We start from the raw sequence: 27,981 nt of genomic DNA, 5'->3' as shown, positions 1-27,981 counted from the left end.
ATGTCAACACTGAGCTTGGCCGGAAGTGGTGCTTGTTCCTTGCTGGCACATGACGACACGTTCAAATTCTAGACAGAACTATTGAGACAGCAAACTCCTCTTTTGACGGTAAAGTAACAGTTTGAGAATTTATGTCACTTTATCCTTACGCGTGTTTGATTCCCGATTTAGTTGGACGTCCTAAATAGCTGCTAACGTTAGCAAACACCGTAGTTTCCTCGTTTGAGCGGAGTTGTCGCTATGTAGGAAATCAACTGTGGTCACCGGTCGCTGCATTTGTTATTGCGACACATACACAAACTATTTGCTGACGTTTGGGATGATGTCGTGTTTCTCCAGCTTGCCGTACAAAAAACAAGAAAAGTTTTTGTATGACAAGCTTTTTGGGTTTAGCGAGTGACGTCAGGGAAGCGTGCTGGGTTCACTTTCGATAGCACTTGGTTGCGTAGAAGTCTTTCAGTTTTAAATGATTGAGTGAAAAAGTATTCTAATTATATAACATATATTGCCGGGGAAATATAATGATCTCTGATTTTGTCCGCACTGTGCCAGCAACGACCCAAGTAGCCCGAGATTGAGTTCCAAACATTTGGAGAGATGGACAGTCACAGAAGGGGTACGCCATGGGGAAAGCTGGTCAAAGTGGATTCCAGTGACGCCGAAGTGCTGCTTTTCAACAGAGAATGCACCATTGGCCGTAAAAAAGGTAAGAATAGCCGCTTTATGTTGAGCAATGACCAGGTTGGTTTTTAAATATACTACTTGTGTTTTGCTTCTGAATGTGTCACTTGTTACCTATGGACAACTATTGTCTGTGAAGCAGACATCGCTGTCAGTGTCTGGGGCCTTATAAACCCCCCCCCCCCCCTACGAAGCACAAAGCCTTCCATCCTGCAAATTTAGAAAGCCTCTTGTGATGATAACAAAAGGCGCCCATTGAGAACATGTGTGTAGAATGTTAAGTAGGTATTTTTTGTATAGGCCTGTATTTCATTGCTTTGTTGTTATAGAGCCTGTGGGGGTGTGCACTTTTTTGCTATGCAAAATGTCTAGCCTTAATTAGAGATGTTATGTCTGCGCTAGACATGGTTTACAATGAATTGGCTGCCGGAGTTTGTAACAATTATGGTTTATTGTTGTACTCATCTGTAGGGATTCAGTCGGAACAACCTATGCAGCTTTTATTGACGACCATGAATGTACAGTGGGGCAAAAAAGTATTTAGTCAGCTACCAATTGTGCTAGTTCTCCCACTTAAAAAGGTGAGAGAGCCCTGTCATTTTCATCACAGGTGTATCTCACCTATGAGAGACAAAATGAGAAAAAAAAATCCAGACAATCACATTGTCTGATTTTTAAAGACTTTATTAGCAAACTATGGTGGAAAATAAGTATTTGGTCAGAGGCAAAAGTTCATCTCAATACTTACTTATATACCCCATTGTTGGCAATGACAGAGGTCAAATGTTTTCTGGAAGTCTTCACAAGGTTTTCACACACTGTTGCTGGTATTTTGGCCCATTCCTCCATGCAGAGCTCCTAGAGCAGTGATGTTTTGGGGCTGTCGCAGGGCAACACAGACTTTCAACTCCCTCTATGGGGTTGAGCTCTGGAGACTGGCTAGGCCACTCCAGGACCTTGAAAGGCTTCTTACGAAGCGTTTCATCTTCAATCCTCTTGCTGATGGAAGGAGGTTTTCACTCAAAAATCTCACGAAACATGGCCCCATTCATTATTTCCTTTACACAGCACAGCATTCTTTCTCCTCCAAACGCGACAAGTTGAGTTTTTACCAAAAAGTTCTATTTTGGTTTCATCTGACCATATGTCATTCTCCCAATCCTCTTCTGGATCATCCAAATGCTCTCTAGCAGACTTCAGATGGGCCTGAAAATGTAGAGGCTTAAGCAGGGGGACACGTCTGGGACTGCAGGATTTGAGTCACTGGAGGTGTAGTGTATTGCTGATTATAGCTTTTGTTACTTTAGTCCCAGCTCTCTGCAGGTCATTCACTAGATTCCCCCCCGTGGTTCTGGGATTTTTGCTCACCATTCGTGTGATCATTTTGACCCCACGGGGTGAGATCTTGCGTTGAGCCCCAGATCAAGGCATTATGGTCTTGTATGGCTTCCATTATGGTCTTGTATGGCTTCCATTCTCTAATAATTGCTCCCACAGTTGATGTCTTCACACCAAGCTGCTTACCTATTCCAGATTCAGTCTTCCCAGCCTGGTGCAGATCGCCAATTTTGTTTCTGGTGTCCTTTGACAGCTCTTTGGTCTTGGCCATAGTGGTGTTTCGAGTGTGACTGTCTAAGGTTGTGGACAGGTGTCTTTTACACTGATAACAAGTTCAAACAGGTGCCATTAATACAGGTAACAAGTAGAGGACAGAGGAACCTCTTAAAGAAGAAATTGCGGTTTTGTGAGAGCCATAAATCTTGCTTGTTTGTAGGTGACCAAATACTTATTTTCCACCATAATTTGCTAATAAATTCTTTAAAATCAGACAATGTGGTTCAATTGATTTTTTTTTCTCATTTTCTCTCTCATAGGTGAGGTACACCTATGACTAAAATTAAAGGCCTCTCTCATCTTTTTAAGTGGGAGAACTTGCGCAATTGGTGGCTGACTAAATACTTTTTGCCCCACTGTATATCCTTTCTGAGGCCATTTTCAGTCATTCTCCATTGTTATTGTATTTATTTTTGTTTTGTGTTGTAATTGTGGCAGGATGTGATTTGGCCTTTCCTGCCAATAAACTGGTCTCAGGGGAGCACTGCAAGATTGTGCAAGATGAAAACTCAGGGCAAGTGTGGCTTGAAGACATGAGGTATTATGACTATTCAACCATTCTGACTTTACAAGAGGAGAAATTGTGGGATGAATCATGTCTTTTCTTTTTGACCGGTTTACTGGCAGTAATGAATACAATGATGTGTTCCCCAGCCAAACCTTTAGGTACCCCAAATACAAAAATAACTATAATTGTACTCAACAAAATGCAGACCTGCCAAGGCCAAAAATGTTTTATAACTCGTTTCCTTTAAGCTCGCGTTTGGCGAGGGCTCAGTTTTGATCGACGTTGTCAGAGGGATAGTTGTCCAACAATCTATATTACATGTATTTTTGTGGTTTTAAATTCCAGTGATGCGATAGTAAGTAATAATAGTAGTACAATACTTATTTATAGTTGTTAAAACAGAAAGTTTCTGATCTTATTTTGCTAAGAGAGGAATGAAATTTTAGGAACACCTCTCACTATGTTGCTGTAAAGGGTTAGCGCTCAGTACGGCTCCCAAGAAAGTGAAAAGTGCAAGTGATTAAGCTATTAGGACTCTCTGGGAAGTGCCGCCCTTACGCCGGGCATCTACCGAGTTGTCACTGGTCGGGTTGGGTGCGTTTTGCCACTTTTTTTTATATTTTAAATTGTTTTTCTGTTTATTTCTTCTCCCATAACATAAAAACATCTCATGTTTAAAACGTCGGATGTCTGACTCATGTAGCTAAATGAAGTTACAAAAATGCATTACAGTAGCTCTCAGTATAGTTTGTAATGACAATGATAAACATTGAAATTAATACCTCTCTGACAGTGTCAATCAAAACTGAGCATTATTATGTTGCCAGTAAAGAATTTAAGAGAAAAACTTAGAACCCATTTTTACTTCTTGCTAACCAACCTTTTGATCAGCTAAAAAAAATAATGCATTTCAGGGATCTCGTTTGTTGTGCGTCCCGCGTCCTAGATGCACTAAAATGATAAGGGACGCTAAAAGCATTGTGAATGTGCGTCCACTGACGCACAACGTTTCTTACTTACGTATGTGTGCAAGGCTCAAATTAAGCGGTCTGTCATTGCAGTTTTCTGGTCAAAATTAGTATTTTGCGCATCAAAAACACATTAAAAAGCAAAACTGCAAACCAGGTTTACGGCGGAGACGCTCGTGAAGACTGAAGACTGCAGTGGCGTATATGACACAATGCGGTTATGTCACGGATGCGTGGACGCAGAAGTGAAGCGTTCACTTGATTAGCGGGAAGACAGCTGTTCCAAAATGCAACACTGAATTGAGAAGCGAGAGAGAAAAAAGACAAATGACGAAAGTGTGGCAAGGCGAGCATCCGTTCGTTGTAATACGAACCATTCTGTCCGACGTGTATGATGCCGCGTCACGGGGCCCGAGAGACAAAGGTGAAGTTAACGCAGCGCAAATCAGTGATCTTAACATTGCTTACTTTGAAATTCACAGCCCTACTTTTATTTAGTAAATGAGAAAACACACAGTTGTGCTCATATGTTTGATTACCCAGGCAGAATTTGTAAGATGTGTACAATTATTTTAAGAAAACATGAAGGACCAGGTGAAACACAAAATTTTATTTTAATGGGATTCAAATTAAACTGTCAAGCATTTCAGAAAAGCATTATCATTAAACAAAACATAACCATAAAGAAATAAATGATGGTTGTTGTTCAGTCATCAGTCGTATTTATTAAAAAAAAAAAAAAAAATAATTCACAAATTCTGCCTGGGTATGTAAACCTATGAGCACAATTGTACATATATGCAGTCATATGTACCCCTGTCATATTGGAATGAAAGTGTAGTCTACACTTTTTTCATAACCTCTAGGTGGCATACTGGAATGAAAGGGTACAAGCTTTTCATAACCTCTAGGGGGCGGTGGCATAGCGGAATGAAAGTGTACAGTATTTCATAACCTCTAGATGGCGGCATACATTTATACAATGTGAAAGTCTTTCATTTTCTCCTATACTTATGTATAATGCGCACTATTGACTTTTGACCATTTCTATGGGGTAAAAGAATGCGCATTATCCACGAGAAATTACGGTAAGTTGTGTTAAAGACAGAGAAACATCAGAAAGTGACCGATAAAGGAAGAGAAAAAATGGTGCTAAAACTGGACCAGGCAGTCATTTTTGTTTGTACTTCTCAGTGCGAAGTTCCCACTGGGAGCTTTTACTAAAAGTGCATATAATATGAAACGCATTATGAACCAAAACGAAGGTATTGAACAAACATAACCTCTAAAACGGTTCAGTTAAGATTTGTTATATTAAAAAATATAAAATTGTTTGAGACTTCACTGTTGTGTCAAGATGCAAAACAAAAAAGGGCAAACTCGAACTTTATTTTACTTAAATTCAGCACTTTATTTGAACATGTCTAACTTATACTTTTTATTTACTTGCTCTTTTTGTGAAATGCAGCCCTACTTTAGTAAATGAGAGAACATTGCACAGTTGTGATCATATGTTTGATTGCCAGGACAGAAATTGTAAGCTGTGTACAATTCTTTATTATGCTCTAATATCATTATATTAGTGGCATAAAAAAAACATCGATACTATCGTTTATCTTGAAAGTTTTTGAGAATATGTATTGTTAAAAAAAAATTTGCTATCGAAATTCACAATATATTGATAAAGAGCAAGAGCAATGGATAACACAAAAATATTGTACAAATAGTATACAATATGCCGTAACAAATGTACAAAAATCTGCAATATACCGTGACCATGAAGCAAGACCCGCGATGTAGCGGAAGATTACTGTATCTGTATTCTGTGATGATAAGTTGCAGGGAGTCGTTCTAGGGCTGGAACTCATTGTTTTCATGACATGTGCATCCCGGGACTCACATGGTCTAAAATGTAAAATTATCTATGCTTTTACTTTCTTCAATAACACAGCTCTGTTGGGGTTCTTTTAGCACCAATGGTACAGTGATCAACATGGCCACACTGGTCAAAAAACAAACTCACATGCTCCAAAATGGTGATGTCATCTACTTTGTATACAGGAAAAATGAGCCTGAACAAAGTAAGTTTGTATTTGTTTTTTTACATTGCGCTCCATATTCTCTCAATTACTCTATACTTTGCATTTACTAGAAGCACAAACTGTGTGTTCTTGCAGATATTGCGTATGTTTATCACGCAATCAAAACAGAGGAAGGTATTTTGCAAGATCGTCACGGTAAGTAAAATCCTTGTGTAAAATGCTGTATCTTATTACTTTCTTGACAATAATTACCTTGACTTAACCGTCCACTCTCTATCTAAACATCAGACTTGTCAGCCCACAGTCCTTCTGCTCTCACATCCACCGAGATGACGTTGTCTGTGGAGCCTGTCATGCTCACAAAAGCTCCTTGGCATCTTAATCAGGAAGAACCTCAGCCATCCACCTCTACTTCCGACCTCTGTTTTCAGCTGCCTTTTACACCCGGACCCCTGTCAGCCAGAGCATGTCTAAACTCTGGTGGGTTAGTTTACTAAAATACCTCTAAATCTAACACAGTCTATATTAACCACATGCGCTTCTCATGCTTTCTTGGGTTTTCTTCAGGTACTCCAGCTTACTCTCATGTTCCAAAAACAAACACGTTAGGTTAAATGAAGATGAAATTGCACGTAGTTGTGATTGGGTGCCTGTCTAAATGACCTGGAATTGATTGTCACAACTTCAGGTGTTTCACATGATTTAACACAGTGTCACTTCAAATGTACATGTAAATTCCTATAGGCATTAAATCTGAATATCGGCACTTGGATCTCCTGTGTAAATCCAGCTGAAGAGGCCTGATTCCGATCCGAATTCATTATTTCATGTATTTTTCTCTTCATGCTGCTGTGACAATATCCAAAGTGGGCTCAACTTGGGTCAAGAAATGTCCCTTACTGGTAGGGTAAATCCAGCCTAAGCACGATTTGGCCAGCTACAAAATGTATTAATGCAAGTATATAGTCTGCATTTTAGTGAAGAAATATCTTTTTGAAATTTATTTTTGACACTTTTTTTTTTTTTATTGAATTGACCTAAACGTTGCTTTCTCAACAGGTAGCCAATCTAGAGATGAGGCTGAAGGACGTGAGAAATCACTGAACAATTTGGAGCCAGAATGCAAGAAGCGAAAAACTGGTGTGTTAATTGATGGGCTTTCTTTCACATACATAGACTAATTCAAAGCTTTAGTTTGTGTGTGTGTGTGTTTGTGCGTGCGCGTGTTTGTGTGTGTGAGTGTGAGAGACACACTTGATCAATAAGTCTGGTCTCAGGTTTCAGTACGTCAGTGCTGTTTCCCGGTCCCGGGGGGTTTGGGGATTGGCTGGCAGCCTTGCCCCCTCCAATTCTCACGGACCACTCCAGATTTCAATGTGCCACACCATTCAGTGGCCACTTATACATGGGGTAGGGCCAATGACTGCCAGTCGGGGACCTGGCAGTCATATTAACAGGGGGTTAACACTAGGCTCATGGCGGTGCTCCTGGGGCCAGGCCCCTCTGGCTGGATGGCCGTTTGGTGTGGGGGCGCCCCTCAAATGCCCCCGGGGCTGCTCTCCGGATTGCCCCCTTATTGTTCCCTTGTCGGCGCCCCTATCCGCCCTCCTCTCCACCAAATGGGACACCGTCTCATCTTCGGGCTGGGCGGAGACTGGCTACATTGTGGGCCTAGCGGGTTGGTGGGGGCTGTCTCGTTCTCCTGGCGGCGATGGTGGCGGGGCGTGTGGGGGTCGGCTGGGGGGGTGGCGTTGGGTCCCTGCGGCCTCCTCTTGTTGGCTGGTTTTCGGTGCGCCTCGATGGAGCCGGTCGACCACCCTGGATCCCTCTGTGTGGGATGTATCCCATCCACCCGGCCACTCTCAGGTGGACTCCTGGGCACGACCCCGCCTCTCGACTGGGAGGGGTGGGGTCCTCAGCCTCTGCGGTGCAGGCACAGCAAATACAGGAATCTTCTGATGGTTATTGTGCATGCGAAATGGTGTCAATTCACTTGCATGTGTCCGCAGACACACACCCCTGGGACTTATTCACTGGGTGTAGGGCCATTCACTCAGTGCGACAAATATCTTATAACTGCGAATTTCTTTGGTATCCCCTCACTTGCACTCTATTTCTAAAGATGTTTAAAATTTACATAGCCACTCCCACCATACTTCAGTTGTACAGCCGGGTCCACGACTCCTGTACTGCATGCTTCCCCTCCTGTCCAGTCCTGGTCTATATTGTCCTGTCCTTCCCTCACACGGTGTAGCACTACTCACCCATACTTGAATCCAATGTGTCATTGAACTAGGTACATGATGCTTTACTTTCCTCATCCTGTTTACAGCTCTTCTTTTCCTATATTATTGAGTTACCTTTTCACTCTCTCTCCTTTGTTTTTTCTGTCACTCCCCTTTAAAAACTTTGTGTTCAACTGAACAACTGATGGATATATTCTCAATGAATATCCATCAGAATACAAAGAAAGCACAGTGGCAGCTTAGTGGCAGCCACTGTGACACAGTACAACTGTTCCGGCATAAAAGGGATACAGAGCTTCCTTTCTGCTTGACCCAACAGCCAAACAGGACAAAAAAAAAATTAATCAATATATAAATAATGAAAAAACTCTGGTCAGCAAACAGCTTCTTCGTTCAGTTATTTTAGTGGATAAAGCAAATAATGTTTCTGTAAGCCCCTCCTTGAGCTGTCACTTGTAGACCTTATCTTGGTGGAGGGGTTTGTGTGTCCCAATTATCACAGGAGCTAAGTTGTCTGGGGGGGCACCCCCCTGGTAGGGTCACCCATGGCAAACAGTACCTAAGCGAGGGACCAGACAAAGCACGGCTCAAAAAATCCCTATTATGAATAAAATAAATGGATGCACGACCCCCTTGCCCAGACGCGGGTCACCCGGGTCCCCCTCTGGAGCCAGGTTTGGAGGTGGGGCTCAAAGGCGAGCGTCTGGTGGCTGGGCCTGCACCCATGGGGCCCGGCCGAGCGCACCACGAAAGGGTAACGTGGGGCCCCCTTTCCATGGGCTCACCACTTGTAGGAGGGGCCATATATATCTGGTGCAGTGTGAGCTTGGAAGTGCCCGAAGGTGGGGTCCTTGGCGATCCGATCCCCGGCTAAGGAAGCTGGCTCTAGGGATGTGGAACGTCACTTTTCTGGCAGGGAAGGAGCCCGAGTTGGTGTGTGAGGTTGAGAAGTTCCGACTAGATATAGTGACCACACACACGGCTTGGACTCTGTTACCAGTCCTCTTGAAAGGGGTTGGACTCTCTTCAACTCTGGACTTGCCCACAGTGAGACGCCTATGCACCAAACAGCAGTTCAGAGTACCCAGTATTTTTGGAGTCCTTGGAGGGGGTGCTGGAGAGCGCCCCCGCTAGGGAGTCCATCCTTCTGCTGGGGGACTTTAATGCTCAGGTGGGCAATGACATCAGAACCTGAGTAGTGTTCTGTTATTGGACTTCAGTGCTCACCACTGATAGTCCATAACGAACACCATGTTCAAGCATAAGGGTGTCCACTTGACACCAGGACACCTTTGGTCGCAGTTCAATGATCGACTTTGTGGTTGTGTCATCGGACTTGCGGCCGCATATCTTGGACACTCTGGTGAAGAGAGGGGCGCAGCTGTCACCACCTGGTGGTGAGTTGGCTTCGATGGTGGGGAAGATGCCGGGCCGACCTGGCAGGCCCAAACGTATTGTGAGGGTCTGCTGGGAACGTCTGGCAGAATCCCCTATCAGAAGGTGTTTCAACTACCCCCTCCGGCAAAACTTCAACCATGTCTCTGGAGAGGTGGGGGACATTGAGTCTGAGTGGACCGTGTACCACGCTTCCATTGCCAAGGTGGCCGACCGGCGCTATAGCCGTAAGGTAGTCGGTGCCTTTCATGGTGGCAATCTCCGAGCCCGTTGGTGGACACCAGCGTTGATGCCGTCAACCTGAAGAAGGAGTCCTATCGGGCCTTTTTAGCCTGTAGGATTCCAAAGGCAGCTGATGGGCACCGGCTGGCTAAGCGGAATACAGCTTTGGTGGTCGCTGAGGGAAAAACTCGAACATGAGAAGAGTTTGGTGAGGCCATGGAGAACGATTTCTGGACGGCTTTGAGGAAATTCTGGTCCACCATCCAGCGTCTCAGGAGCAGGAAGCAGTGCACCATCAACACTGTGTATAGTGAGGATGGGGGACTGCTGATCTTGACTCGGGACAACGTGAGTCTGTGGGGAGAATACTTCGAAGACCACCTTCTAAATTCCACCGACACGCCTTCCCATGAGGAAGCAGAGTCTGGGGTCTATGAGGTGGGCTTTCATCTCTGGAATTGAGGTCACTGAGGTGGTTCAAAAGCTCCTCGGTGGCAAGTCCCCGGGGGTGGATGAGATTGGCCTGGAGTTCCTAAAGGCTATGGATGTTGTGGGGCTGTCCTGGTTGACACGCCTCTGCAACATCGCATGGACATCGGGGACAGTGCCTTTGGATTGGCAGACTGGGGTGGTGGTCCCCCTTTTTAAGAAGGAGTTTTCCAACAACATGGGGATCACACTCCTTAGCCTCCCTGGTAAAGGTCTATTCTGAGGTGCTGAGAGGAGCGTCCGTCGGGAAGTCGAATCTCAGATTCAGGAGGAGCACAGTGTGCTTTTCATCCTGGCCGTGGAAAAGTATACCAGCTCTACACCCTCTGCAGAATCCTCGAGAGTGCATGGCAGTGCGCCCAACCAGTCTACGTCTTTTGTTGACTTGGAGAAGGCGTTTGACCGTGTCCCTAGAGGAGTCCTGTGGTGGATGCTTCGGGAGTATGGGGTAACGAACCCCCTGATACGGGCTGTTTGGTCCCTGTACGAACAGTGTCAGAGTTTGGTCCGCATTGCTGGCAGTAGGTCGGACTCATTTCCGGTGAGGGTTGGACTCCGCCAAGGCTGCCCTTTGTCACCGATTCTGTTCATAACTTTTATGGACAGAATTCCTAGGCACAGCCGAGGCGTAGAGGGGGTCCGGTTTGGTGGACTTAGTTTTGCATCTTTGCTTTTTGCAGTTGATGGGGTTCTGTTGGCTTCATCAAGCCGTGCTCTCTAACTCTCACTGGAACGGTTGGCAGCTGAGTGTGAAGCGGCTGGGAAGAGAATCAACACCTTCAAATCTGAGACCATGGTCCATGGACCACGATGAGATCCTGCCCCAAATGGAAGACTTCAAGTATCTTGGGGTCTTGTTCACGAGTGAGGGAAGAATGGAACGGGAGATCGACAGGGGCATCGGTGCGGCGTCTGCAGTGATTCGGAGTTTGTATCTATCCGTTGTGGTGAAGGAGCTAAGCCGAAAGACGAAGCTTTCAATTTACCAGTCGAAATACGTTCCTACCCTCCCCTATGGCCACGAGCTGTGGGTCCCGGTTACAATCAGCCGAAATTAATTTCCTCCGCAGGGTGTCCGGACTCTTGCTTAGAGTTAGGGTGAGAAGCTCGGTCATCCGGGAGGGGCTCAGAGTAAAACCGCTGCGCCTCCACATTGAGTGGAGCTAGATAAGGTGGCTCAGGCATCTGATTAGGATGTCTGCCTGATGGTGTTCCAGGAGACCCCTGGAGACCACGGTGACGAACCAGGATACGCTGGAGATACTACGTCTCTCGGCTGGCCTGGGAATGCCTCGGGATCCCCCAGAAGAGCTGGCGAAAGTGGCTGGGGACAGGGAAGTCTGGGCTTCCCTACTAAAGCTAATGCCCCCACAATATGACCTCGGATAAGCGGAAGTAAATGGATGGATGGATGGATGTTTCCGTAAGGTCCTATGCATGTGGTGGTGGTGGTGTTTTTTTCAACTTAAAAATTGAAATGGTGGCAGGTGTGTGGACTCACATTGAACATGAGTTTGAAAGTGATCTGTTGCTTCTGAACACATGCCACATGCCAGTTATAAGAGGGAGTGCATTCTTGTGCAACAAGATTTATTTTAATTTATTTTATTTAAACTTTATTTAACCAGGTAAAAGACCAGTTAAAACAGAACATCACTTTTACAATGGTGACCTGGCCAAGAAGGCAGCAAGTTAAACTTCAAGTCCAAGTCAATCACATTCAAGTTTATTTCAGTTGTTTATTTTCACCTCCCCTCTCAAAAAGATATGAAAATAAATCAGTTGAGTTGAGTCAAATTCTGGGTCACATTAAAGGTGGAAAAGGTTTGAAAATAATTGATCTTGGTCAAAATTCTTTTACAACACAAAAGCCTGGCATTTGAACAGGGGTGTGTATACTTTTTATATCCACTGCAGCCGTATTCCTGTTTTTTTTTTGTAATCTGCTGGGTGAGCCTATAGTATTGTGCTGTTTAACAAGTAGAAACAATATAGTGTAAGACCATTTCTTGGAGGTGAATTTGCCTTAATTTGTTATGATAGATTTTATAAAGATTTTATTGATGTTTTAGATTAAGTGATATTTTTCAGCAATTTCTAAATTTGCACATTCATATTTTAGTTATTTGTATTTTATTTGACATTCATACTTTAATTAAATCAGCAGTTGCTCACTAGTGACTCCGAACTTGAGTAATGTTTTCACTAAGTACTTTCTTACTCTTACTCAAGTAATTATTTGTATGACTACTTTTTACTTTTACTTGAGTCATGTTATTCTAAAGTAACAGTACTCTTGAGTACAATATTTTGGGTACTCTACCCACCTCTTGGGGTTATGCACAACAAACGCCCAATTCGGCAAAACGGTACGAAACACTTCTCAGGTAACTGGGACAAAGCACCGGTAGGAATATTAAATGTATACAACGTCTTATGTTTTACACAAGATGTCTTCAAGGGCTACCAAAGATGACAATATCTGATGTTTAGGCTTTGTTTGTGTTTACATAATGTATAAATAAAAGATATACAGTACATGTATTTAACTTTTGTCCAAAGCGCCAGTGATAAAGAAAATATTCTAGTAAGTTCAGGTTAAAACAATAATGTCATCAGCCTGTAGTTTTCGTAGTGCGCTGCGCCCACAGAAAGTCCGCTAACCTGTTTACAGGTTTGCTCATATGACGTTCCGCATAAGTGACAGGCGAAAATAAGTAAGTACAGCCGTAATGTAATGCAGTTTTAAGACAGTTGGTTGGATCATCCATCCATTCCATTAATTATCTGTACCGCTTATCCTCACTAGGGTCACGGGTGCGCTGGAGCCTATCCCAGCTATCTCCGGGCTAGAGGGGTACACCCTGAACAGGTCGCCAGTTGTGGTTGTATCATATATGAACAATTTGTTCATCTTGTGTCCAGTACAGATGAGCTGCATTTATAACTGCTTTTTTGTTGTTGTTTTTGAAAGAAAGCTGTATGTACCACATATCTCCTTCATTGTAATTCCAGAGACCGCACTCTCATCCAGCACAGAGCTAACGCCACCAACCTTGGCCTCAACTGGAAGTCTTTTGGTCCCAGCGCCAGCAGAAGAGACCAAGACAGATAAGATGGAGGAATCACTGACATGTATTATTTGCCAGGAACTCTTGTATGACTGTGTCAGGTAAAACTCCAACTCAATTGAGATTTGTGTATTTTTACGTGTGTGTGGAAAACTCATGAATGGGTTCTCCTTTCGCGTCAGCTTGCAACCCTGCATGCACACATTCTGTGCTGCCTGCTACTCTGGCTGGATGGAGCGATCTTCTCTTTGTCCTACATGCCGCTGCCCTGTGGAAAGGATCCGTAAGAACCATATCCTCAACAACCTGGTGGAGGCCTACCTCATCCAACACCCTGGTTAGCATAAAGAACAATATAGTATTTCATTATGACATGCAAATCTGACCCCCTTCTAAAAAGGCATCCACATAAATGAAAATAATAAATTTTCTGCAATTGCATTTAGTACAAAGTACAAACAAAGTGGTTGTCTGTTTTATAGAAAAGTGTCGTAGTGAGGAGGACATGAAGAGCATGGACAGCCGCAACAAGATCACTCAGGACATATTGCAGCCAAAAGTTGAGCGTTGTTTCTCTGATGAGGAGGGCAGCTCTGATTACCTTTTTGAGCTCTCTGACAATGACAGCGACTCCTCTGATATTAGGTATAAGTGCCTGCACTAGCTAGATATTTAATACATAAAATATCATATTTAAACCATACCTTCACTACAACAGTAAAAGAGAAATGCCAACTTCCTTGGTAGCTCATGTCAATAATATTGTATTTAATTGTTTTAAATATTAGAAAATAAAAGTAAATAACTGCAACAACTTATTTGATTTTTTGTTTTTCAGTCAGCCTTTAGTGATCTGCAGACAGTGTCCAGGTTACAGGAGAGACGTCAGTCAGATGCTGTTTGCCAACTTTGCCACAGGCTCAAACTGCTGGGTTCCAGGTCTGCCAGTTCCACCTCCTATGCCTCCTCCTCTTCCACCTCCAATCAAACCAGCTGCAGATGAAGGCTCTGTGAAGTCCATTGGGGAAGAGCCCTCAACCTCTTCTGACAACCCATCAGGTATTAGCTAAGATAGGAAACGTAGACACTGACAGTTGGGTATTAAACACAAATACGGAGCTTGTTTGCCTTTCTTCAATTGTTAAGTGTCAACTCATCTTAAAAATAAATAAATAAAAAATTAATACAAACCGGTCATCTCTGCAGCTCCTCTAGAGTACCGCTGTCAACCTCTGGGCTGCCATCTCATTTGTACCTGCTGCCTGCGGCCAATGCCAGACAGACGGGCTGAGTTGATCAGCCAGCAACATTGTAAGTACTTGGTGTAGAAGACAATTTAGTGTAAACTAGGCGTTACACGATTAGGATTTTTGGGGCCGATCAGCGGGTTTAAAAAAACGATCACCGATCCGATCACAAGATTGAGCAATATGTCCATTTAAATGACTTGTTCATTTACTGTATATACTTATGTACTTGATTGCTCAAAAAATTATTTCACAATAAGTATGTTTGTTCATCTATTTATGCCAGTGAGACATAGTGACAGACAGAACAAATGAATGGTCTTCTATTAGATGGCAGGAAGTACATACAGTTTCTTCGTATTATAATTGAGGTTTATTGAGAATCAGAGTCGATCAGTTGCACAGAACAAAGTTTCTAGAGGGGAGAGAGAAACAAAGACAAAGCACTAATTCTAAACAGGATGAGAGAAGTAAGTCATTACATTATCTGCAACAATGAAATATTAAATATGAGCGTTGCGTGGGGCTGTAGTGCTACACCCTGTGAGGGAAGGACAGGACAAGATGGGACAGGAGAAGAAGCATGCTGGACAAGGGTTGTGAACCCGGCTGTACAACTGAAGTGTGATGGAATTAAGTATGTAAATTATAAAAGCCTACAGGACGAGAGTATAAGTGAGGGGATACACATTGCGACAAATAACATCATGAATATGCAAATCGCTTATGTGCGTGGCCCCACACCCAGGGAAAGAGTCACAGGGCTGTGTGCCTGCGGATACATGCAAGTGAATTGACACCGTTTTACATGCACAAAGATTGACAAAAGTGTCCTGTAATTGCTGTGCCCACAACGCGGAGGCTGAGGACCCCACCCAATCAATTGAGGGGCAGGATCGGGCGCAGGGGTCCACCCGAAAGCAGCCCGGTTGACGGGACATGTCCCACACCAAGGGACCCAGGGCGGTCCGCCGGCCCCACCGAGGCGCCCCGACAACTGGCCACCCATTGGGGGCCGCCGGACAACCGACGAAGAGGTAGCACCCACTACCCGCCCCCAAGTGTGCGAGGTGGAACCCCCCCCAAACCAGGCAGGGACAAAAACAGCCCGCAGGGGACCGCCCGGCTCCCCCACGGGAAGTGGAAGAGGCAAGCGCAACGGGACGCAAGGAACGCAGAGAGGAGGAGGAAGCAGGCCCGCGGAGCGACAAAGGGGGCCCCACCGCCCCCACCAGCAGCCAGTGTGGGGGACCCAGATGGGTGCCAGCTGGCACCGCCACAGCACCCATGGAACATGGGTGAGTCACCATCACACCACCAATACTCCCCATGAGGTCGCCCCAGTGGTTCCCCCCCCCCACCCCCGAGATCAGGAAGGAGTGAAAAAAATCCCGCCCGCCGGAACAGCAAACACAGGGACAAGAGGAGAAGATCCCCACTCCATGCATGTGTCCTCTCACCATGCAAAACGATCTAAAATGTGTGAAAATAAAAAAGAAAAATAAATAAATAAATTGAATAATAAAACAACAACAGCCTCGACAACAAAGAATACAGAATTCAATTGTTTACTTTAACACTGATAAAAATAGTCTTGCTACTGTCAAATGGCACCCTACCCAGGCAAAGGAATCAAGAGACTAGATTTAGCATGTTGAGGAAAGATGACCAGCTATCTACGTATATATCTAACTGATTTTTTTTCAGGATCAGTATGGCGTCAAAGCAATACTTTTATTGCTTTGGCCTGAACTAACGAACATAAACTAAAAATTGGTAAATTTTTCAGTGAGTAAGGGAGGACGTGAATATGCAGGGCTTCATTGTAGTCCACTATATAAAAATGAAAAACCTTTGCAGTGAATAGGGAATGAGTGAATGATTTCAAACACAGTAAAAATGTTTCTTTAAAATTTATTTTGTATTGTATTATGTAATTTTATACAGTGGTAGAGTGTCATTGTTTTATGTGAATTTATTGTTCTGCACAGCCCACGGATGTGATGTTTGTTGGCAGGTGTGCAGTGCCAGCGTCCTTTCTGTCATATTTATTGGGGTTGCCAGAGGATTGGCTGTCAAGGCTGCCTTGCTCGATTCAGTGGTATGTAACTGTTGTCAACAATATGTCAGTCTGCTATATAGCCATGTTACAGTACTACTTGACACCTGATACAATTTTATGAAAACATATCAAATAAAAGGTTTATCCGTTTACTCCTGTCAAGTGTGACAGCATCCTAAACCTGCATAGAACAAATTGATGTACAACTATTATTACAATAATCCATCTCTTGAGGTGTATTGCGCTCTTACTTTTCTTGCAGAGCTTAATCTGACTGACAAATGTCTGGATGGTGTACTGAACAACAATAACTACGAATCAGAGATCCTCAAGGTGACATTTACTTTTTCGAAATCCTTGTTCTTCATTGTAGGGGGATTTCATTTGAAGTATACAACATATGATAGTCAATGTAGCCCTATGGGGGGGCACAAGCCAGTGCACACTGTAGGCTGGTCCCAATCCCGGATAAATGCAGAGGATTGTGTTAGGAAGGGTATCTGGCTTCAAATTTTTCCAAACAAATAGAAGCATCCATCCATACAATTTCATAACGGCTCGGTCGTGGCCTGGGTTAACCACGTCCGCCACCGGCGCTGTTAACCAACAGGGCAGCGGTGGAAATTCAGCTACTGTGGGTCATCAACGAAGGAGAGGTGGAAAGCGGGTTCTTCCACAGAAAGAGAAGAGGAAAGCACAGAGCCTAGAACTGAATGTGGGGACTTTGAATGTTGGTACTATGACAGGAAAAGCTCAGGAGTTGGTTGACATGCAGATTAGGGGAGAGGTTGATATATTGTGTGTCCGGGATAGCAGGTGGAAAGGCAGTAAGGCTAGAGGTTTTGGGGCAGGGTTAAAATTATTTTACCAGGGTGCAGATGGGGAAGAGAGACGGAGTTGGGATTATTTTAAAGGAAGAGTTAGCTAAGAATGTCTTGGCAGGGAAAAGAGTATCAGATCGAGTGATGAGGCTGAAACTTGAACTTGAAGGTGTCATGTATAATGTAATGAGTGGCTATGCCCCACAGGTAGGATGTGACCTAGAGGTGAAAGAGAAATTCTGGAAGAAGCTTGACAAAGTAGTCTGAGCATCCCAGACAGAGAGAGAGAGAGAGAGTTGTGATTGGTACAGATTATAGTGGACATGTTGGTGAAAGGAAGAAGTGATGGGGAAATTTGGCATCCAGGAAAGGAACTTCAAGGGACAGATGGGGTTAGATTTTGCCCAAAGAACACAATTTGATTGTTGTAATGTTCTCAAATATCTAGACTGTCTAAAAATGTGTTCTGCTGTAGTTCACACCCTTATTCCCCTTGTCCACTCTGTCCCTCTGTCTGTCTGTCCCCTAGAACCTTTTCTGTCCGCATCAGATTCAGTAAAACATTTTAAAATAACCAGAGTGAGTATTTCGAACTCCCCTGTTGCACAGCAAAACTGTTTCAGAACCAGAGGCATACAGATCCACCATTCTGCAAGGCCATGGAGCTGAACAGGACAGGTTAAAAAGAAAAAAAAGACTGCAAAAAAGATGGAAATGGCTGCAGTGAACACTTTCTTCCAGAAGAGGCAGGAACATAGGGTGACCTACAAGAGCGGAGGTAGAAGCACACAGGTGGATTACATTTCGCGCCGATTATGTAATCTGAAGGAAGTTACTGACTGTAGGGTCGTGGCAGGGGACAGTGTGGCAAGAAAGCTTTGTCTGATGACTGGTGGTGGGGAGGAAGACTAAGAAGACAAAGGCAGAGCAGAGAACCATGTGGTGGAAGCTGAGAAAGGAAGAGTGTTGTGCGGCTTTTCGAGAGGTGAGACAGGCTCTCTGTGAATCGGAGGAGTTTCAAGAAGACTGAAGACTCTCCTTCCTGTCTCTCTGATCACCTTGTGATCTTGCGAGGAAAGGGGAGAAGGAGACTTGGTGCTGGAACCGCAAAGTACAGGAAATAATACGAGGAAAGAGGTTAGTTAGCTCAGAAGAAGACGGACAATGAGAGGACCGAGAAGAGTAGAAAGGAATCCATGGAGATGCGACGTAGGGTGAAGGTAGAGGTGGCAAAGGCCAAACAAGAGGCATATGATGACATGTATGCCAGGTTGGACACTAAAGAACGAGAAAAAGATCTATACAGGTTGGCCAGACAGAGGGATAGAGATGGGGAGTATGTGCAGCAGGTTAGGGTGATTAAGGCTAGAGATGGAACTGTGTTGACTGGTGCCAGTAGTGTGCTGGATAGATGGAAAGAATGCTTTGAGGAGTTGATGAATGAAGAAAATGAAAGAGAAGGAAAAGTAGAAGAGGTGGGCCAGGAAGTGGCAATGATTAGTATGGGGGAAGTCAGAAAGGCACTAGAGAGGATGAAAAATTGAAAGGCAGTTGGTCCTGATAACATACCTGTGTAGGTATGGCAGCATCTATGAGAGGTGGATGTGGAGTTTTTGACCAGCTTGTTCAACAGAATTCTAGTGGGTGAGAAGATGTCTGAGGAATGGAGAAGTTTGCTGGTGCCCATTTTTAAGAACAAGGGTGATGTCTAGAGCTGTGGGAATTATAGAGGAATAAAACTGATGAGCCACACAGTTGAGTTATGGGAAAGAATAGTGGAGGCTAGACTCAAGACATAAGTGAGCATTTGCGAGCATCAATATGGTTTCATGCCTCGAAAGAGTACCACAGATGCATTATTTTCCTTGGTGTTGTTGGAGAAGGGCAGAAAGGAACTACATTGTGTCTTTGTAGATCTACAGAAAGCCTACGACAGAATACCCTGAGAGGAACTGTGGTACTACATGCCGAAGTCTGGAGTGGCAGAGAAGTATGTTAGAATAGTACAGGACATGTACGAGGGCAGCAGAACAGCGGTGAGGTGTGCTGTAGGTGTGAAAGAGGAGTTTAAGGTGGAGGTGGGACTGCATCAGGGATCAGCCCTGAGCACCTTCCTTTTTGCAGTGGTGATGGACAGGCTACAGGTGAGGTTAGACTGAAATCCCAGTGGACCATGATGTTCGCAGAAGACTGCAGGGAGCAGGTGGAGCAACACTTATAAAGTTGGGGCAAGCACTGGAAAGGAGAGGACTGAAGATTAGCCAAAAACAGAATATCTGTGCATAAATGAGAGGGTTGGAGGAGGAAGAGTGAGGCTACAGGGGGAAGAGATAGCGAGGGTGGAAGATTTTTGAATACTTGAGGTCAACAGTCCAGAGCAATAGTGAGTGTGGTAAAGAAGTGAAGAAACTAGTCCAAGCATGTTGGAACGGGTGGAAGAAGGTGTCAGGTATGTTATGAGACAGAAGAGCCTCTGCTATGATGAAGGGCAAAGTTTATAAAACAGCGGTGAGGCCAGCCATGATATACGAATTAGAGACAGTGGCACTGAAGAGACAACAGGAAGCAGAGCTGGAGGTGGCGGAAATGAACATTTTAAGGTTCTCTCTCGGAGTGACCAGGTTGGATAGGATTAGAAATGAGATCATCAGAGGGACGGCCAAGGTTAGATGTTTTGGAAACTAAGTTAGAGAGAGCAAACTTCGATAGTTTGGACACGTCCAGAGGAGAGAGAGTGTGTATATTGGTAGAAGGATGATGATGATGGAGCTGCCAGGCAAGAGAGTGAGAGGAAGACCAAAGAGAAGGTTGATGGCTGTCTTGAGGGAAGACATGAGGGCAGTTGGTGTTAGAGAGGAGGGTGCAGGAGACAAGCTTACATGGAAAAGGACACTCTTTGGTGACCACTAACGGAACAAGTTGACAGAAATTGAAGAAGATACAACATATGATAGTCAGTGCTCCAAGTTGTGTACTGACCAGCTATGTACCACAACAGGAGCTTTGAATGAAATATTGTATAATTTTCTCATGCAGAGTGTTGAGATTTTTTTGTTGGATGTTTTGAGTATCTTTTATGCCAAGCTGAGTTGTTGATTGAGATCCTCCACCAGTGATACCAACAATTTACATATTACATATATTTATAGGACCTATTTAATGGTGAGAACATTGGGACTTATTCCGTAGTCCTTTAAAAATGATGTCTGCAGAAAGAAATCCCCCCAAAATTGACTCTGTGGTAATTTTAGGCTCGTTTTCTGATGAAATATTAGATTTTCAGACAGATTTTGGTCCGCCCACATTTTGGACACATCAGCCTGTCACAGCCACGTGTAGATGGCAGAATGGCGAGGACATTTTCCTCATTGAACGTCTATGTATTCTGCAGTGTTATGTTGCCTATATGGAAAGTCTGGATGTTTGTTTTTTTTGTTTTATTACAGTAATGAGTGAAACTAGTAACTGTGAACCATGTTGCAAGGCTTGTTGTTGGAAAAACAAAAGTCAATAATTGAAATGCCTCCTTGAGGAAAGAAGATATTACTGTGAAATACTGTGTAAAAGTATTGGTCGTCTTCTCAAATTCTTACATTTTTGCATAGTTTCGCCACATTAACGTTTGAGATCATCAAACAAATGTAAATTAATTATCAGACAAAAAAGAAAAACTAAAGTGAACTTAAAGATTGGCAGGCGACAAGTTCAGGGTGTACCCTGCCTCTCGCCCGAAGATAGCTAGGATAGGCTCCAGCACGCCCGCGAACCTAGTGAAGATAGGCGGTACAGAAAATGGATGGATTGATGGATAAATGGTGATTTCATTGATTAAGGAAAGAATATACAGTGAGTACGGAAAGTATTCAGACCCCCTGAAATTTTTCACTCTTTATATTGCAGCCATTTGCTCAAATTGTTTTGTTAATTTTTTTCCACATTAAAGTACACACAGCACCCCATATTGGCAGAAAAACAATTGAATTGTTGAAATTTTTGCAGATTTATTCCAAAAGAAAAACTGAAGTATCACACAGCCATAAGTATTCAGACCCTTTGCTCAGTATTTAGTTTTTCACACCTGGATTTGGGGATCCTCTTCCATTCCTCCTTGCAGAGCCTCTCCGGTTCTGTCAGGTTAGATGGTGAATGTCGGTGGACAGCCATTTTCAGGTCTTTCTCGAGATGCTCAATTGGGTTTAAGTCGGGGCTCTGGCTGGGCCATTCAAAAACACCGAGTTGTTCTGAAGCCACTCCTTCTGTATTTTAGCTGTGTGCTTAGGGTCATTGTCTTTTTTGAAAGTGAAGTCTGAGATTCTGAGCACTCTGGAGAAGGTTTTTGTCCAGGATATTCCAGTAATTTGCCGCATTCATCTTTTCTTCAATTGCAACCAGTCGTCGTGTCCCTACAGCTGAAAAACACCCTCGCAGCATGATGCTGCCACCACCATGCTTCACTGTTGGGACTGTATTGGACAGGTGATGAGTAGTGCCTGATTTTCTCCACACATGCCACATAGAATTAAGGCCAAAAAGTTCTACCTTGGTCTCATCAGACCAGAGAATCTTATTTCTCACCATCTTGGATTCCTTCAGGTGTTTTTTTTTTTTTTTTTTTTTTTTTTTTTTTTTTTAAGCAAGCTCCATGCAGCCTTTCATGCGTCTTGCGCTGAGGAGAGGCTTCCGTCGGGCCACTTTGCCATAAAGGCGGCTGCAGTGATGGTTGACTTTCTCGAACTTTCGCCCATCTCCCAACTGCATCTGTGGAGCTCAGCAACAGTGATTTTTGGGTTCTTCTTTACCTCTTTCACCAATGCCGATTGCTCAGTTTGGCCGGATGGCCAGCTCGAGGAAGGGTTCTGATCGTCCCAATTGTCTTCCATTTCAGGATTATGGAGGCCACTGTGCTCTTAGGAACCTTAAGTGCAGCAGAAATGATTTTGTCACATTGGCCAGATCTGTGCCTCGCCACAATTCTGTCTCTGAGCTCTTCAGGCAGTTCCTTTGACCTTGTGATTCTCATTTGCTCTGACATGCACTGTGAGCTGTAAGGTCTTATATTGACAGCTCTGTGACTTTCCTAATCAAGTCCAATCAGTATACTCAAACACTGCACTCTAATGCAGGTGTAGAACCATCTCAAGGAGTATCAGAAGAAATGGATAGCACCCGTGTTAAATAGATGAGTGTCACAGCAAAGGGTCTGAATACTTATGGCTGTTTGAAATTTCAGTTTTTCTTATTTAATAAATCAGCAAAACTTTCAACAATTAAATTTTTTTCTGTCACTATGGGGTGCTGTGTGTACATTAATGAGGGGAAAAAATGAACTTAAATTATTTTAACAAATGGATAGAATATAACAAAGAGTGAAAACTTTAAGGGGGTCTGAAAACTTTCCGTACCCACTGTATATTCAAAGTTACCTTGCCCAGTGTGAAAAAGGAATGGCCCACTAAACCTCATAACTGGTTGGGCCATCCTCAGCAGCAACAACTGAAATCAAGCATTTTCTACAACTGGCAATGAGTCTTTCACATCTCTGTGGAGATATTTTGGCCCACTCTTTCTTGCAGCATTGTTTGAATTCAGCAAAAATTGAGGGTTTTCGAGCATGAACGGCCTTTTTAAGGTCATGCCACTGCATTTCAATCGGATTCAAGTCTGGACTTTGACTAGGCCACTCCTAATCCTTCATTTTGTTTTAAGTCCTTTTTATTGGAGAACTTCTGTCAAATTGAGTCTGTTTTACACTTTTAGTTTACCATAAATCTCAAATACATTATAACTATAGTTTGCATTTATATTTTTATCTGAATTGCATGATGAAACTTTATGAAAAGAAAGTTCTGTCAGTTAAATACTGTAACACATTTAGGACCTGAATGGTGAATTAAAACAGCTTAAAATAAAATCCACAGTTGCTTCTGCTTATATGTGCTTTCATCCTTCCACCAGAACTATTTGTCTTCTAGAGGCAAGACATGGAGGGATCTACTCAAGGAAGCTGTTAATGACTTGCAACAGGGGAAATATTGCCTTCCATGTGAGTTCTTGAATCAAGTTGTATTTAATGATGTCATCTGTCAAAAAGAGTCACCTGCATTCAGCCATCTTCTCAGATCGCCATATGTCTGCAAATACAATCCTTTGTATGTGCTGCGGCCTGATGGTGTTCAAGGAGCTGGCGTACAAGTACAGACAGAATATTCCTCAGTCTGAACTACCAGGTCAGATGCGCCAAAGCTTTTGTTTAATTTTTTACAATTTACATTATTTTTTTTGACCGATCACAGACAACACAATAACAAAAGGAAACATTACTGAAGTGTTCAGTTAGTGCCAGTGATTTAAACATTGCAACATTAGTAATGCTATACTGATGCAGAGCTATTATTAGATCAGTTTGAGGAACACATGATACTGAACCAGCGCATCTTTCTACCCAGAACACCTCACCTGGGAGGCGTCCAGGAGGCATCCTAATCAGATACCCGAGCCACCTCATCTTGCTCCTCTCAATTTGGAGGAGCAACGGCTCTACTCTGAGCCCCTCCCGGATGACCGTGCTTCTCACCCTATCTCTAAGGGAGAGCCCGGACACCCTGCGGCTGAAACTTATTTCGGCCGCTTATCTTATTCTTTGGGTCACCACCCACAGGTCGTGACTATAGGTGAGGATAGGAACGTAGATTGACGGGTAAATTGAGAGCTGCCAAACTGGACACCCTTTACGCCTCGGCAGCGCCTAGAAATTTTGTCCATAACAGTTAGGAACGGTGACAAAGGGCAGCCTTGGCGCAGTCCAACCCTCACCGCAAACGAGTCCGACTTACTGCCGGCAATGCGGACCAAACTCTGACACTGGGCGTACAGGGACCAAACAGGTTCTGTACTCCATACTCCCGAGGCACGCCCCGCAAGACTCTCGGAGGGACACTGTCGAACGCCTTCTCCGAGTCCACTAAACACATGTAGACTGGTTGGGTGAACTCCCATACACCCTCAAGGACCCTCCCGAGGGTGTAGGAGAGCCCACCTCAGAGATCCCAGACTCTGCATCCTCATGGGAAGGCGTGTCGGGGGAATTGAGGAGGTCTTCGAAGTATTCTCCCCACTGACTCGCAACGTCCCGAGTCGGTCAACAGCGCTCCATACGCAAGGAATTTTGTGTTGTAACTCATGACTTAGCCAATCAAATTGTTTCTTCAGAGCAGCTAGCTGTGCACATGCATCTCTGTATAATATTATACTGTTATATTTGAATGCTTTGATACAGACGTAGTCATAATTTTGGCGCCTGCCTAATCATGGCTATTACAAATGAGTCGATACTCAGATTGTGATACCCATTCAAACATGACGTTATAAAAGATGTTTTTATTGGTTGTTTGGCTACATCCTTAAAACATTACTTGCAGTAGAACACCGCAAATGTAGGAACATACGTTTTCATCTGAACCTGCCGAAATGTCATTAATATAATTGATGGACAAATTAATGAGTCAACCACAGACTTGAATGACAAATGGGGACTTTTAGTATTTCATACAACAAGCCAACAAATTAACCCTAAGGACTTTAAATGTCTTTTCTTTTTTTTTTCAAGATGTCACCCCATAGCCACCAAACATGATAATATTCAATGTTTAGGCTTTGTTCGTGTTTGTATAAATAAATGATATACATTTATTGAACTTTTGTCCAAAGACACCAGCCATAAAGAAAAGCAAGTTGAACATCAAACAGCCGTAGCATACACAGGAAGTCAGCTAACCCTTTTTCCAGGTTTGGTCACGTGACGTTCCGCATATAGCGGATTCAACTGCTCCTAAGAGACCACTAGAATACAATACAAGGCGTCCTCGGTTTGTGACGTTTTCAGATTAGGCCGAATGAACGTATTTGCGCAGTGCCGTGTAAACACGCTTTTACGCAGCACAAGAAGGAAGTTACAGCCATCCTTCCTATTTTTTATTTGAGTGTTTTATTTATGGCTTAAATATTTTTCATATAAATAATTATTATAATTATGACTTTACAACAACATTAGTGTAGGTTAGTGATACATTATAGTACGCTGTTGCAAACCAAGGATCCAAGGATATATTTTTATACTTGTGCAAGTTTGTCACTTAAAACAGTGATTCCCAACCATTAGTGTGCTGTGAGAACTCTTCAAGTGTGCCGTGGGAAATTATCAAATTTAACTTTTTGTTAGTCAGAAAATTATTTCTTTACTCTTCATCTATCCTGACCAGCGATGTATAGTGACAGAACGAATAAATGGCAGAAACTGTCATTGACATGTATCGACTTTTTGTAGCATTTTAGTTTGTTGATGTGCCATGAGATTTTTCAAGTGTAAAATATGTGCCTTGGCTCAATAAAGGTTGAAGGTTATAACTGACTTAGTTTTTTTTTTTTAACTATCCATCCATTTTCTGAGCCACTTCTCCTCACTAGGATCGCGGGCGTGCTGGAGCCTATCCCAGCTGTCATCGGGCAGGAGGCGGGGTACACCCTGAACTGGTTGCCAGCCAATCGCAGAGGACATAGAAACAAACAACCATGCACACTCACAGTCATGCCTACGGGCAATTTAGAGTCTCCAATTAATGCATGTTTTTGGGATGTTGGAGGAAACCGGAGTGCCCGGAAAAAACCCACGCAGGCACGGGGAGAACATGCAAACTCCACACAGGCGGGGCCGGGGATTGAACCCGGGTCCTCAGAACTGTGAGGCTGACGCTCTAACCAGTCGGCCACCGTCCCGCCTTTTTTTAACTTCATAAGTGCAATTATTATTTTTTTAAATCTGTGTTTTAGTTCAATATTTTTACTGTTTTGGGACTAGACGACTGGATATGTACGCTAATACTGGAACCTCTTATGTATCTCTCCCACACTCAGCTGCTGTATTGTCTCGTCCTGACTGCTACTGGGGACGTAATTGTCGTACACAGGTGAAAGCCCATCATGCAATGTAAGTTACATAAAACCTGACCTGTGTCCTTTCTGCAACACTTACCGTAATTTCTCGTGTATAATAATTCTGTTCATTTTTTAAAATTATCCAGAAGTTAAGCACTTTATTTGAACATGTAATACTTTTTTTTATTCAATTGCTCTTATTTTGAAATTCACAGCCCTAGTTTGATTTCGTAAATCAAACTAGGGCTTTTCGTAAAAAAAACACACAGTTGTGCTCATATGTTTGATTACCTGGGCAGAATTTGTAAGATGGCTACAATTCTTTAAAGAAAACATGAAGGGCCAGGCGAAACACATTTAGTTTTATTTTAATAGGATTAAAATTAAACTGTCCAGCATTTCAGAAAAGCATTATCATCAAACAAAACATAATCATAAAAACATTAATTATGGTTGTTGTTCAGTCATATTTATAAAAAAAAAAAAAAAAAAAAAAAACATTTCACAAATTCCGTACATATGCAGTCATACGTACCCCTGTCATATTGGAATGAAAGTGTAGGCTACACCTTTTTCATAACCTCTAGGTGGCGGTGGCATATAGGAATGAAAGTGTCCACCTCTCATAACCTCTAGATGGCGGCATACATTTATAAAATGGGAAAGTTTTTAATTTTTTTTAATTTTCCCCTATACCTGTATAATGCCCACCATTGATTTTTGACATTTTTTGGAGGAAAAAAAATACACGGGAAATTACGGCGCATTAGACCTTTTTGTTCATCCTGTTGCATGATCTTAAGCGCGGTGCATCAATTCAAGTCAATGTACGAAAGTACTCTTTAGACTGATTAGTACACCCTACCCTACACTACATGCATTCCTACTTTGAATTGACCTTTTGCTAAAACCAGGATTGCCAGGAAATTGTCATGCCTGTGTTCATTGCTGCGCTTGACCATTATGCTTTTCTGGAGTGTGGTTTAGCAAATGGTCAATTGGTTTTCCCTTCCTCTGCTTGCTTTTGATCCAGTTTACCACTAGAGGGGGTGCTTGTATCAATATGGTTCTTTTAGCCCTTAAATGGACGAGCCCGAAGAAAATGCCTCCTGTGGTTTCAGTTGAAATTGTGGTTAAAATGCATTGTTTTTTCGTGATTTATCTTCATCTCAGGAAATTCAACCATATATGTGAGCAGACCCGCTTCAAGAGCTGAGCGAACAAAGCTGCTGTGCAACTCACAGCACAATGAAGACTCATCTCATCTAGTAGTGTTTTGCCTGTTGAAGCTGTCCCCTATTATGCACACTAAAAATACAAAAAAAAAGCAGTCATTATACATTCAGAATAGACTCGAACCAAACATGGGGCTAAGTGAAGTATTGTTATGCACATTACAGGTTAAGCATGAAATACAAAATAAACTGGGTGCACTCTGACCAACATTTTGATTTTATTTTTGTCATTTGCTGGTACATTTGTTAAGTCTACTGGTAACCCAGCCAACAGCTGTGCTTAGGTTAGGCACAAATGTGTTTTATCCTCAACTTCTGACCTGCTGTATTGTGCATAGTTTGTGATATAACTTAGGTGTCATATGAAGTGCCTGTCTTAGAATTAAGAGCTTCCTCTGTGCACACACACACACACACACACACACACAAAAAGATGTAAAATACAAATG

At 43.2% G+C, this 27,981-nt stretch overlaps 1 protein-coding gene across 6 annotated transcripts; it reads left to right on the top strand.

Annotated features, from left to right (window-relative positions):
* chfr (checkpoint with forkhead and ring finger domains, E3 ubiquitin protein ligase) lies at window positions 1-27,736 on the top strand. Of its 6 annotated transcripts, none has more exons than XR_009768341.1 (18): window positions 1-108; window positions 553-706; window positions 2,734-2,833; window positions 5,743-5,852; window positions 5,949-6,008; window positions 6,111-6,293; window positions 6,873-6,953; window positions 13,181-13,337; window positions 13,419-13,573; window positions 13,719-13,881; window positions 14,075-14,295; window positions 14,443-14,547; window positions 16,501-16,584; window positions 16,808-16,878; window positions 23,322-23,409; window positions 23,486-23,593; window positions 23,813-26,349; window positions 27,471-27,497. XR_009768341.1 is itself a non-coding variant. In XM_061673000.1 (18 exons), exons 2-18 carry the CDS (start codon window positions 598-600, stop codon window positions 27,511-27,513), a joined length of 1,920 nt encoding a protein of 639 aa, XP_061528984.1. In that variant the 5' UTR covers window positions 1-108; window positions 553-597; the 3' UTR covers window positions 27,514-27,736. The 6 variants fall into 6 exon arrangements, 2 of the variants coding, with proteins under 2 accessions (XP_061528984.1, XP_061528985.1); XR_009768340.1 differs by having other exon boundaries at window positions 6,102-6,293; XM_061673000.1 differs by having other exon boundaries at window positions 6,102-6,293; window positions 26,277-26,349; window positions 27,471-27,736.
* The last annotated feature ends 245 nt before the right edge of the window (window positions 27,737-27,981 follow it).

The sequence above is a fragment of the Phycodurus eques genome, chromosome 3 (genome assembly GCF_024500275.1).
Source record: "Phycodurus eques isolate BA_2022a chromosome 3, UOR_Pequ_1.1, whole genome shotgun sequence".
Taxonomy (NCBI): domain Eukaryota; kingdom Metazoa; phylum Chordata; class Actinopteri; order Syngnathiformes; family Syngnathidae; genus Phycodurus; species Phycodurus eques.
Note: the sequence above shows the minus strand (reverse complement) of the source record. Positions and strands in the feature narration are given on the sequence as shown.

Bases quoted from the DNA above. Each gene is read 5' to 3' on its own strand.
- chfr (XM_061673000.1), top strand. From the start codon at position 598: ATGGACAGTCACAGAAGGGGTACGCCATGGGGAAAGCTGGTCAAAGTG. The intron at 16,585-16,807 runs GTATGTAACTGT...CTTTTCTTGCAG, and splicing joins CTGCCTTGCTCGATTCAGTG to AGCTTAATCTGACTGACAAA. The intron at 23,594-26,276 runs GTCAGATGCGCC...TCCCACACTCAG, and splicing joins TCCTCAGTCTGAACTACCAG to CTGCTGTATTGTCTCGTCCT.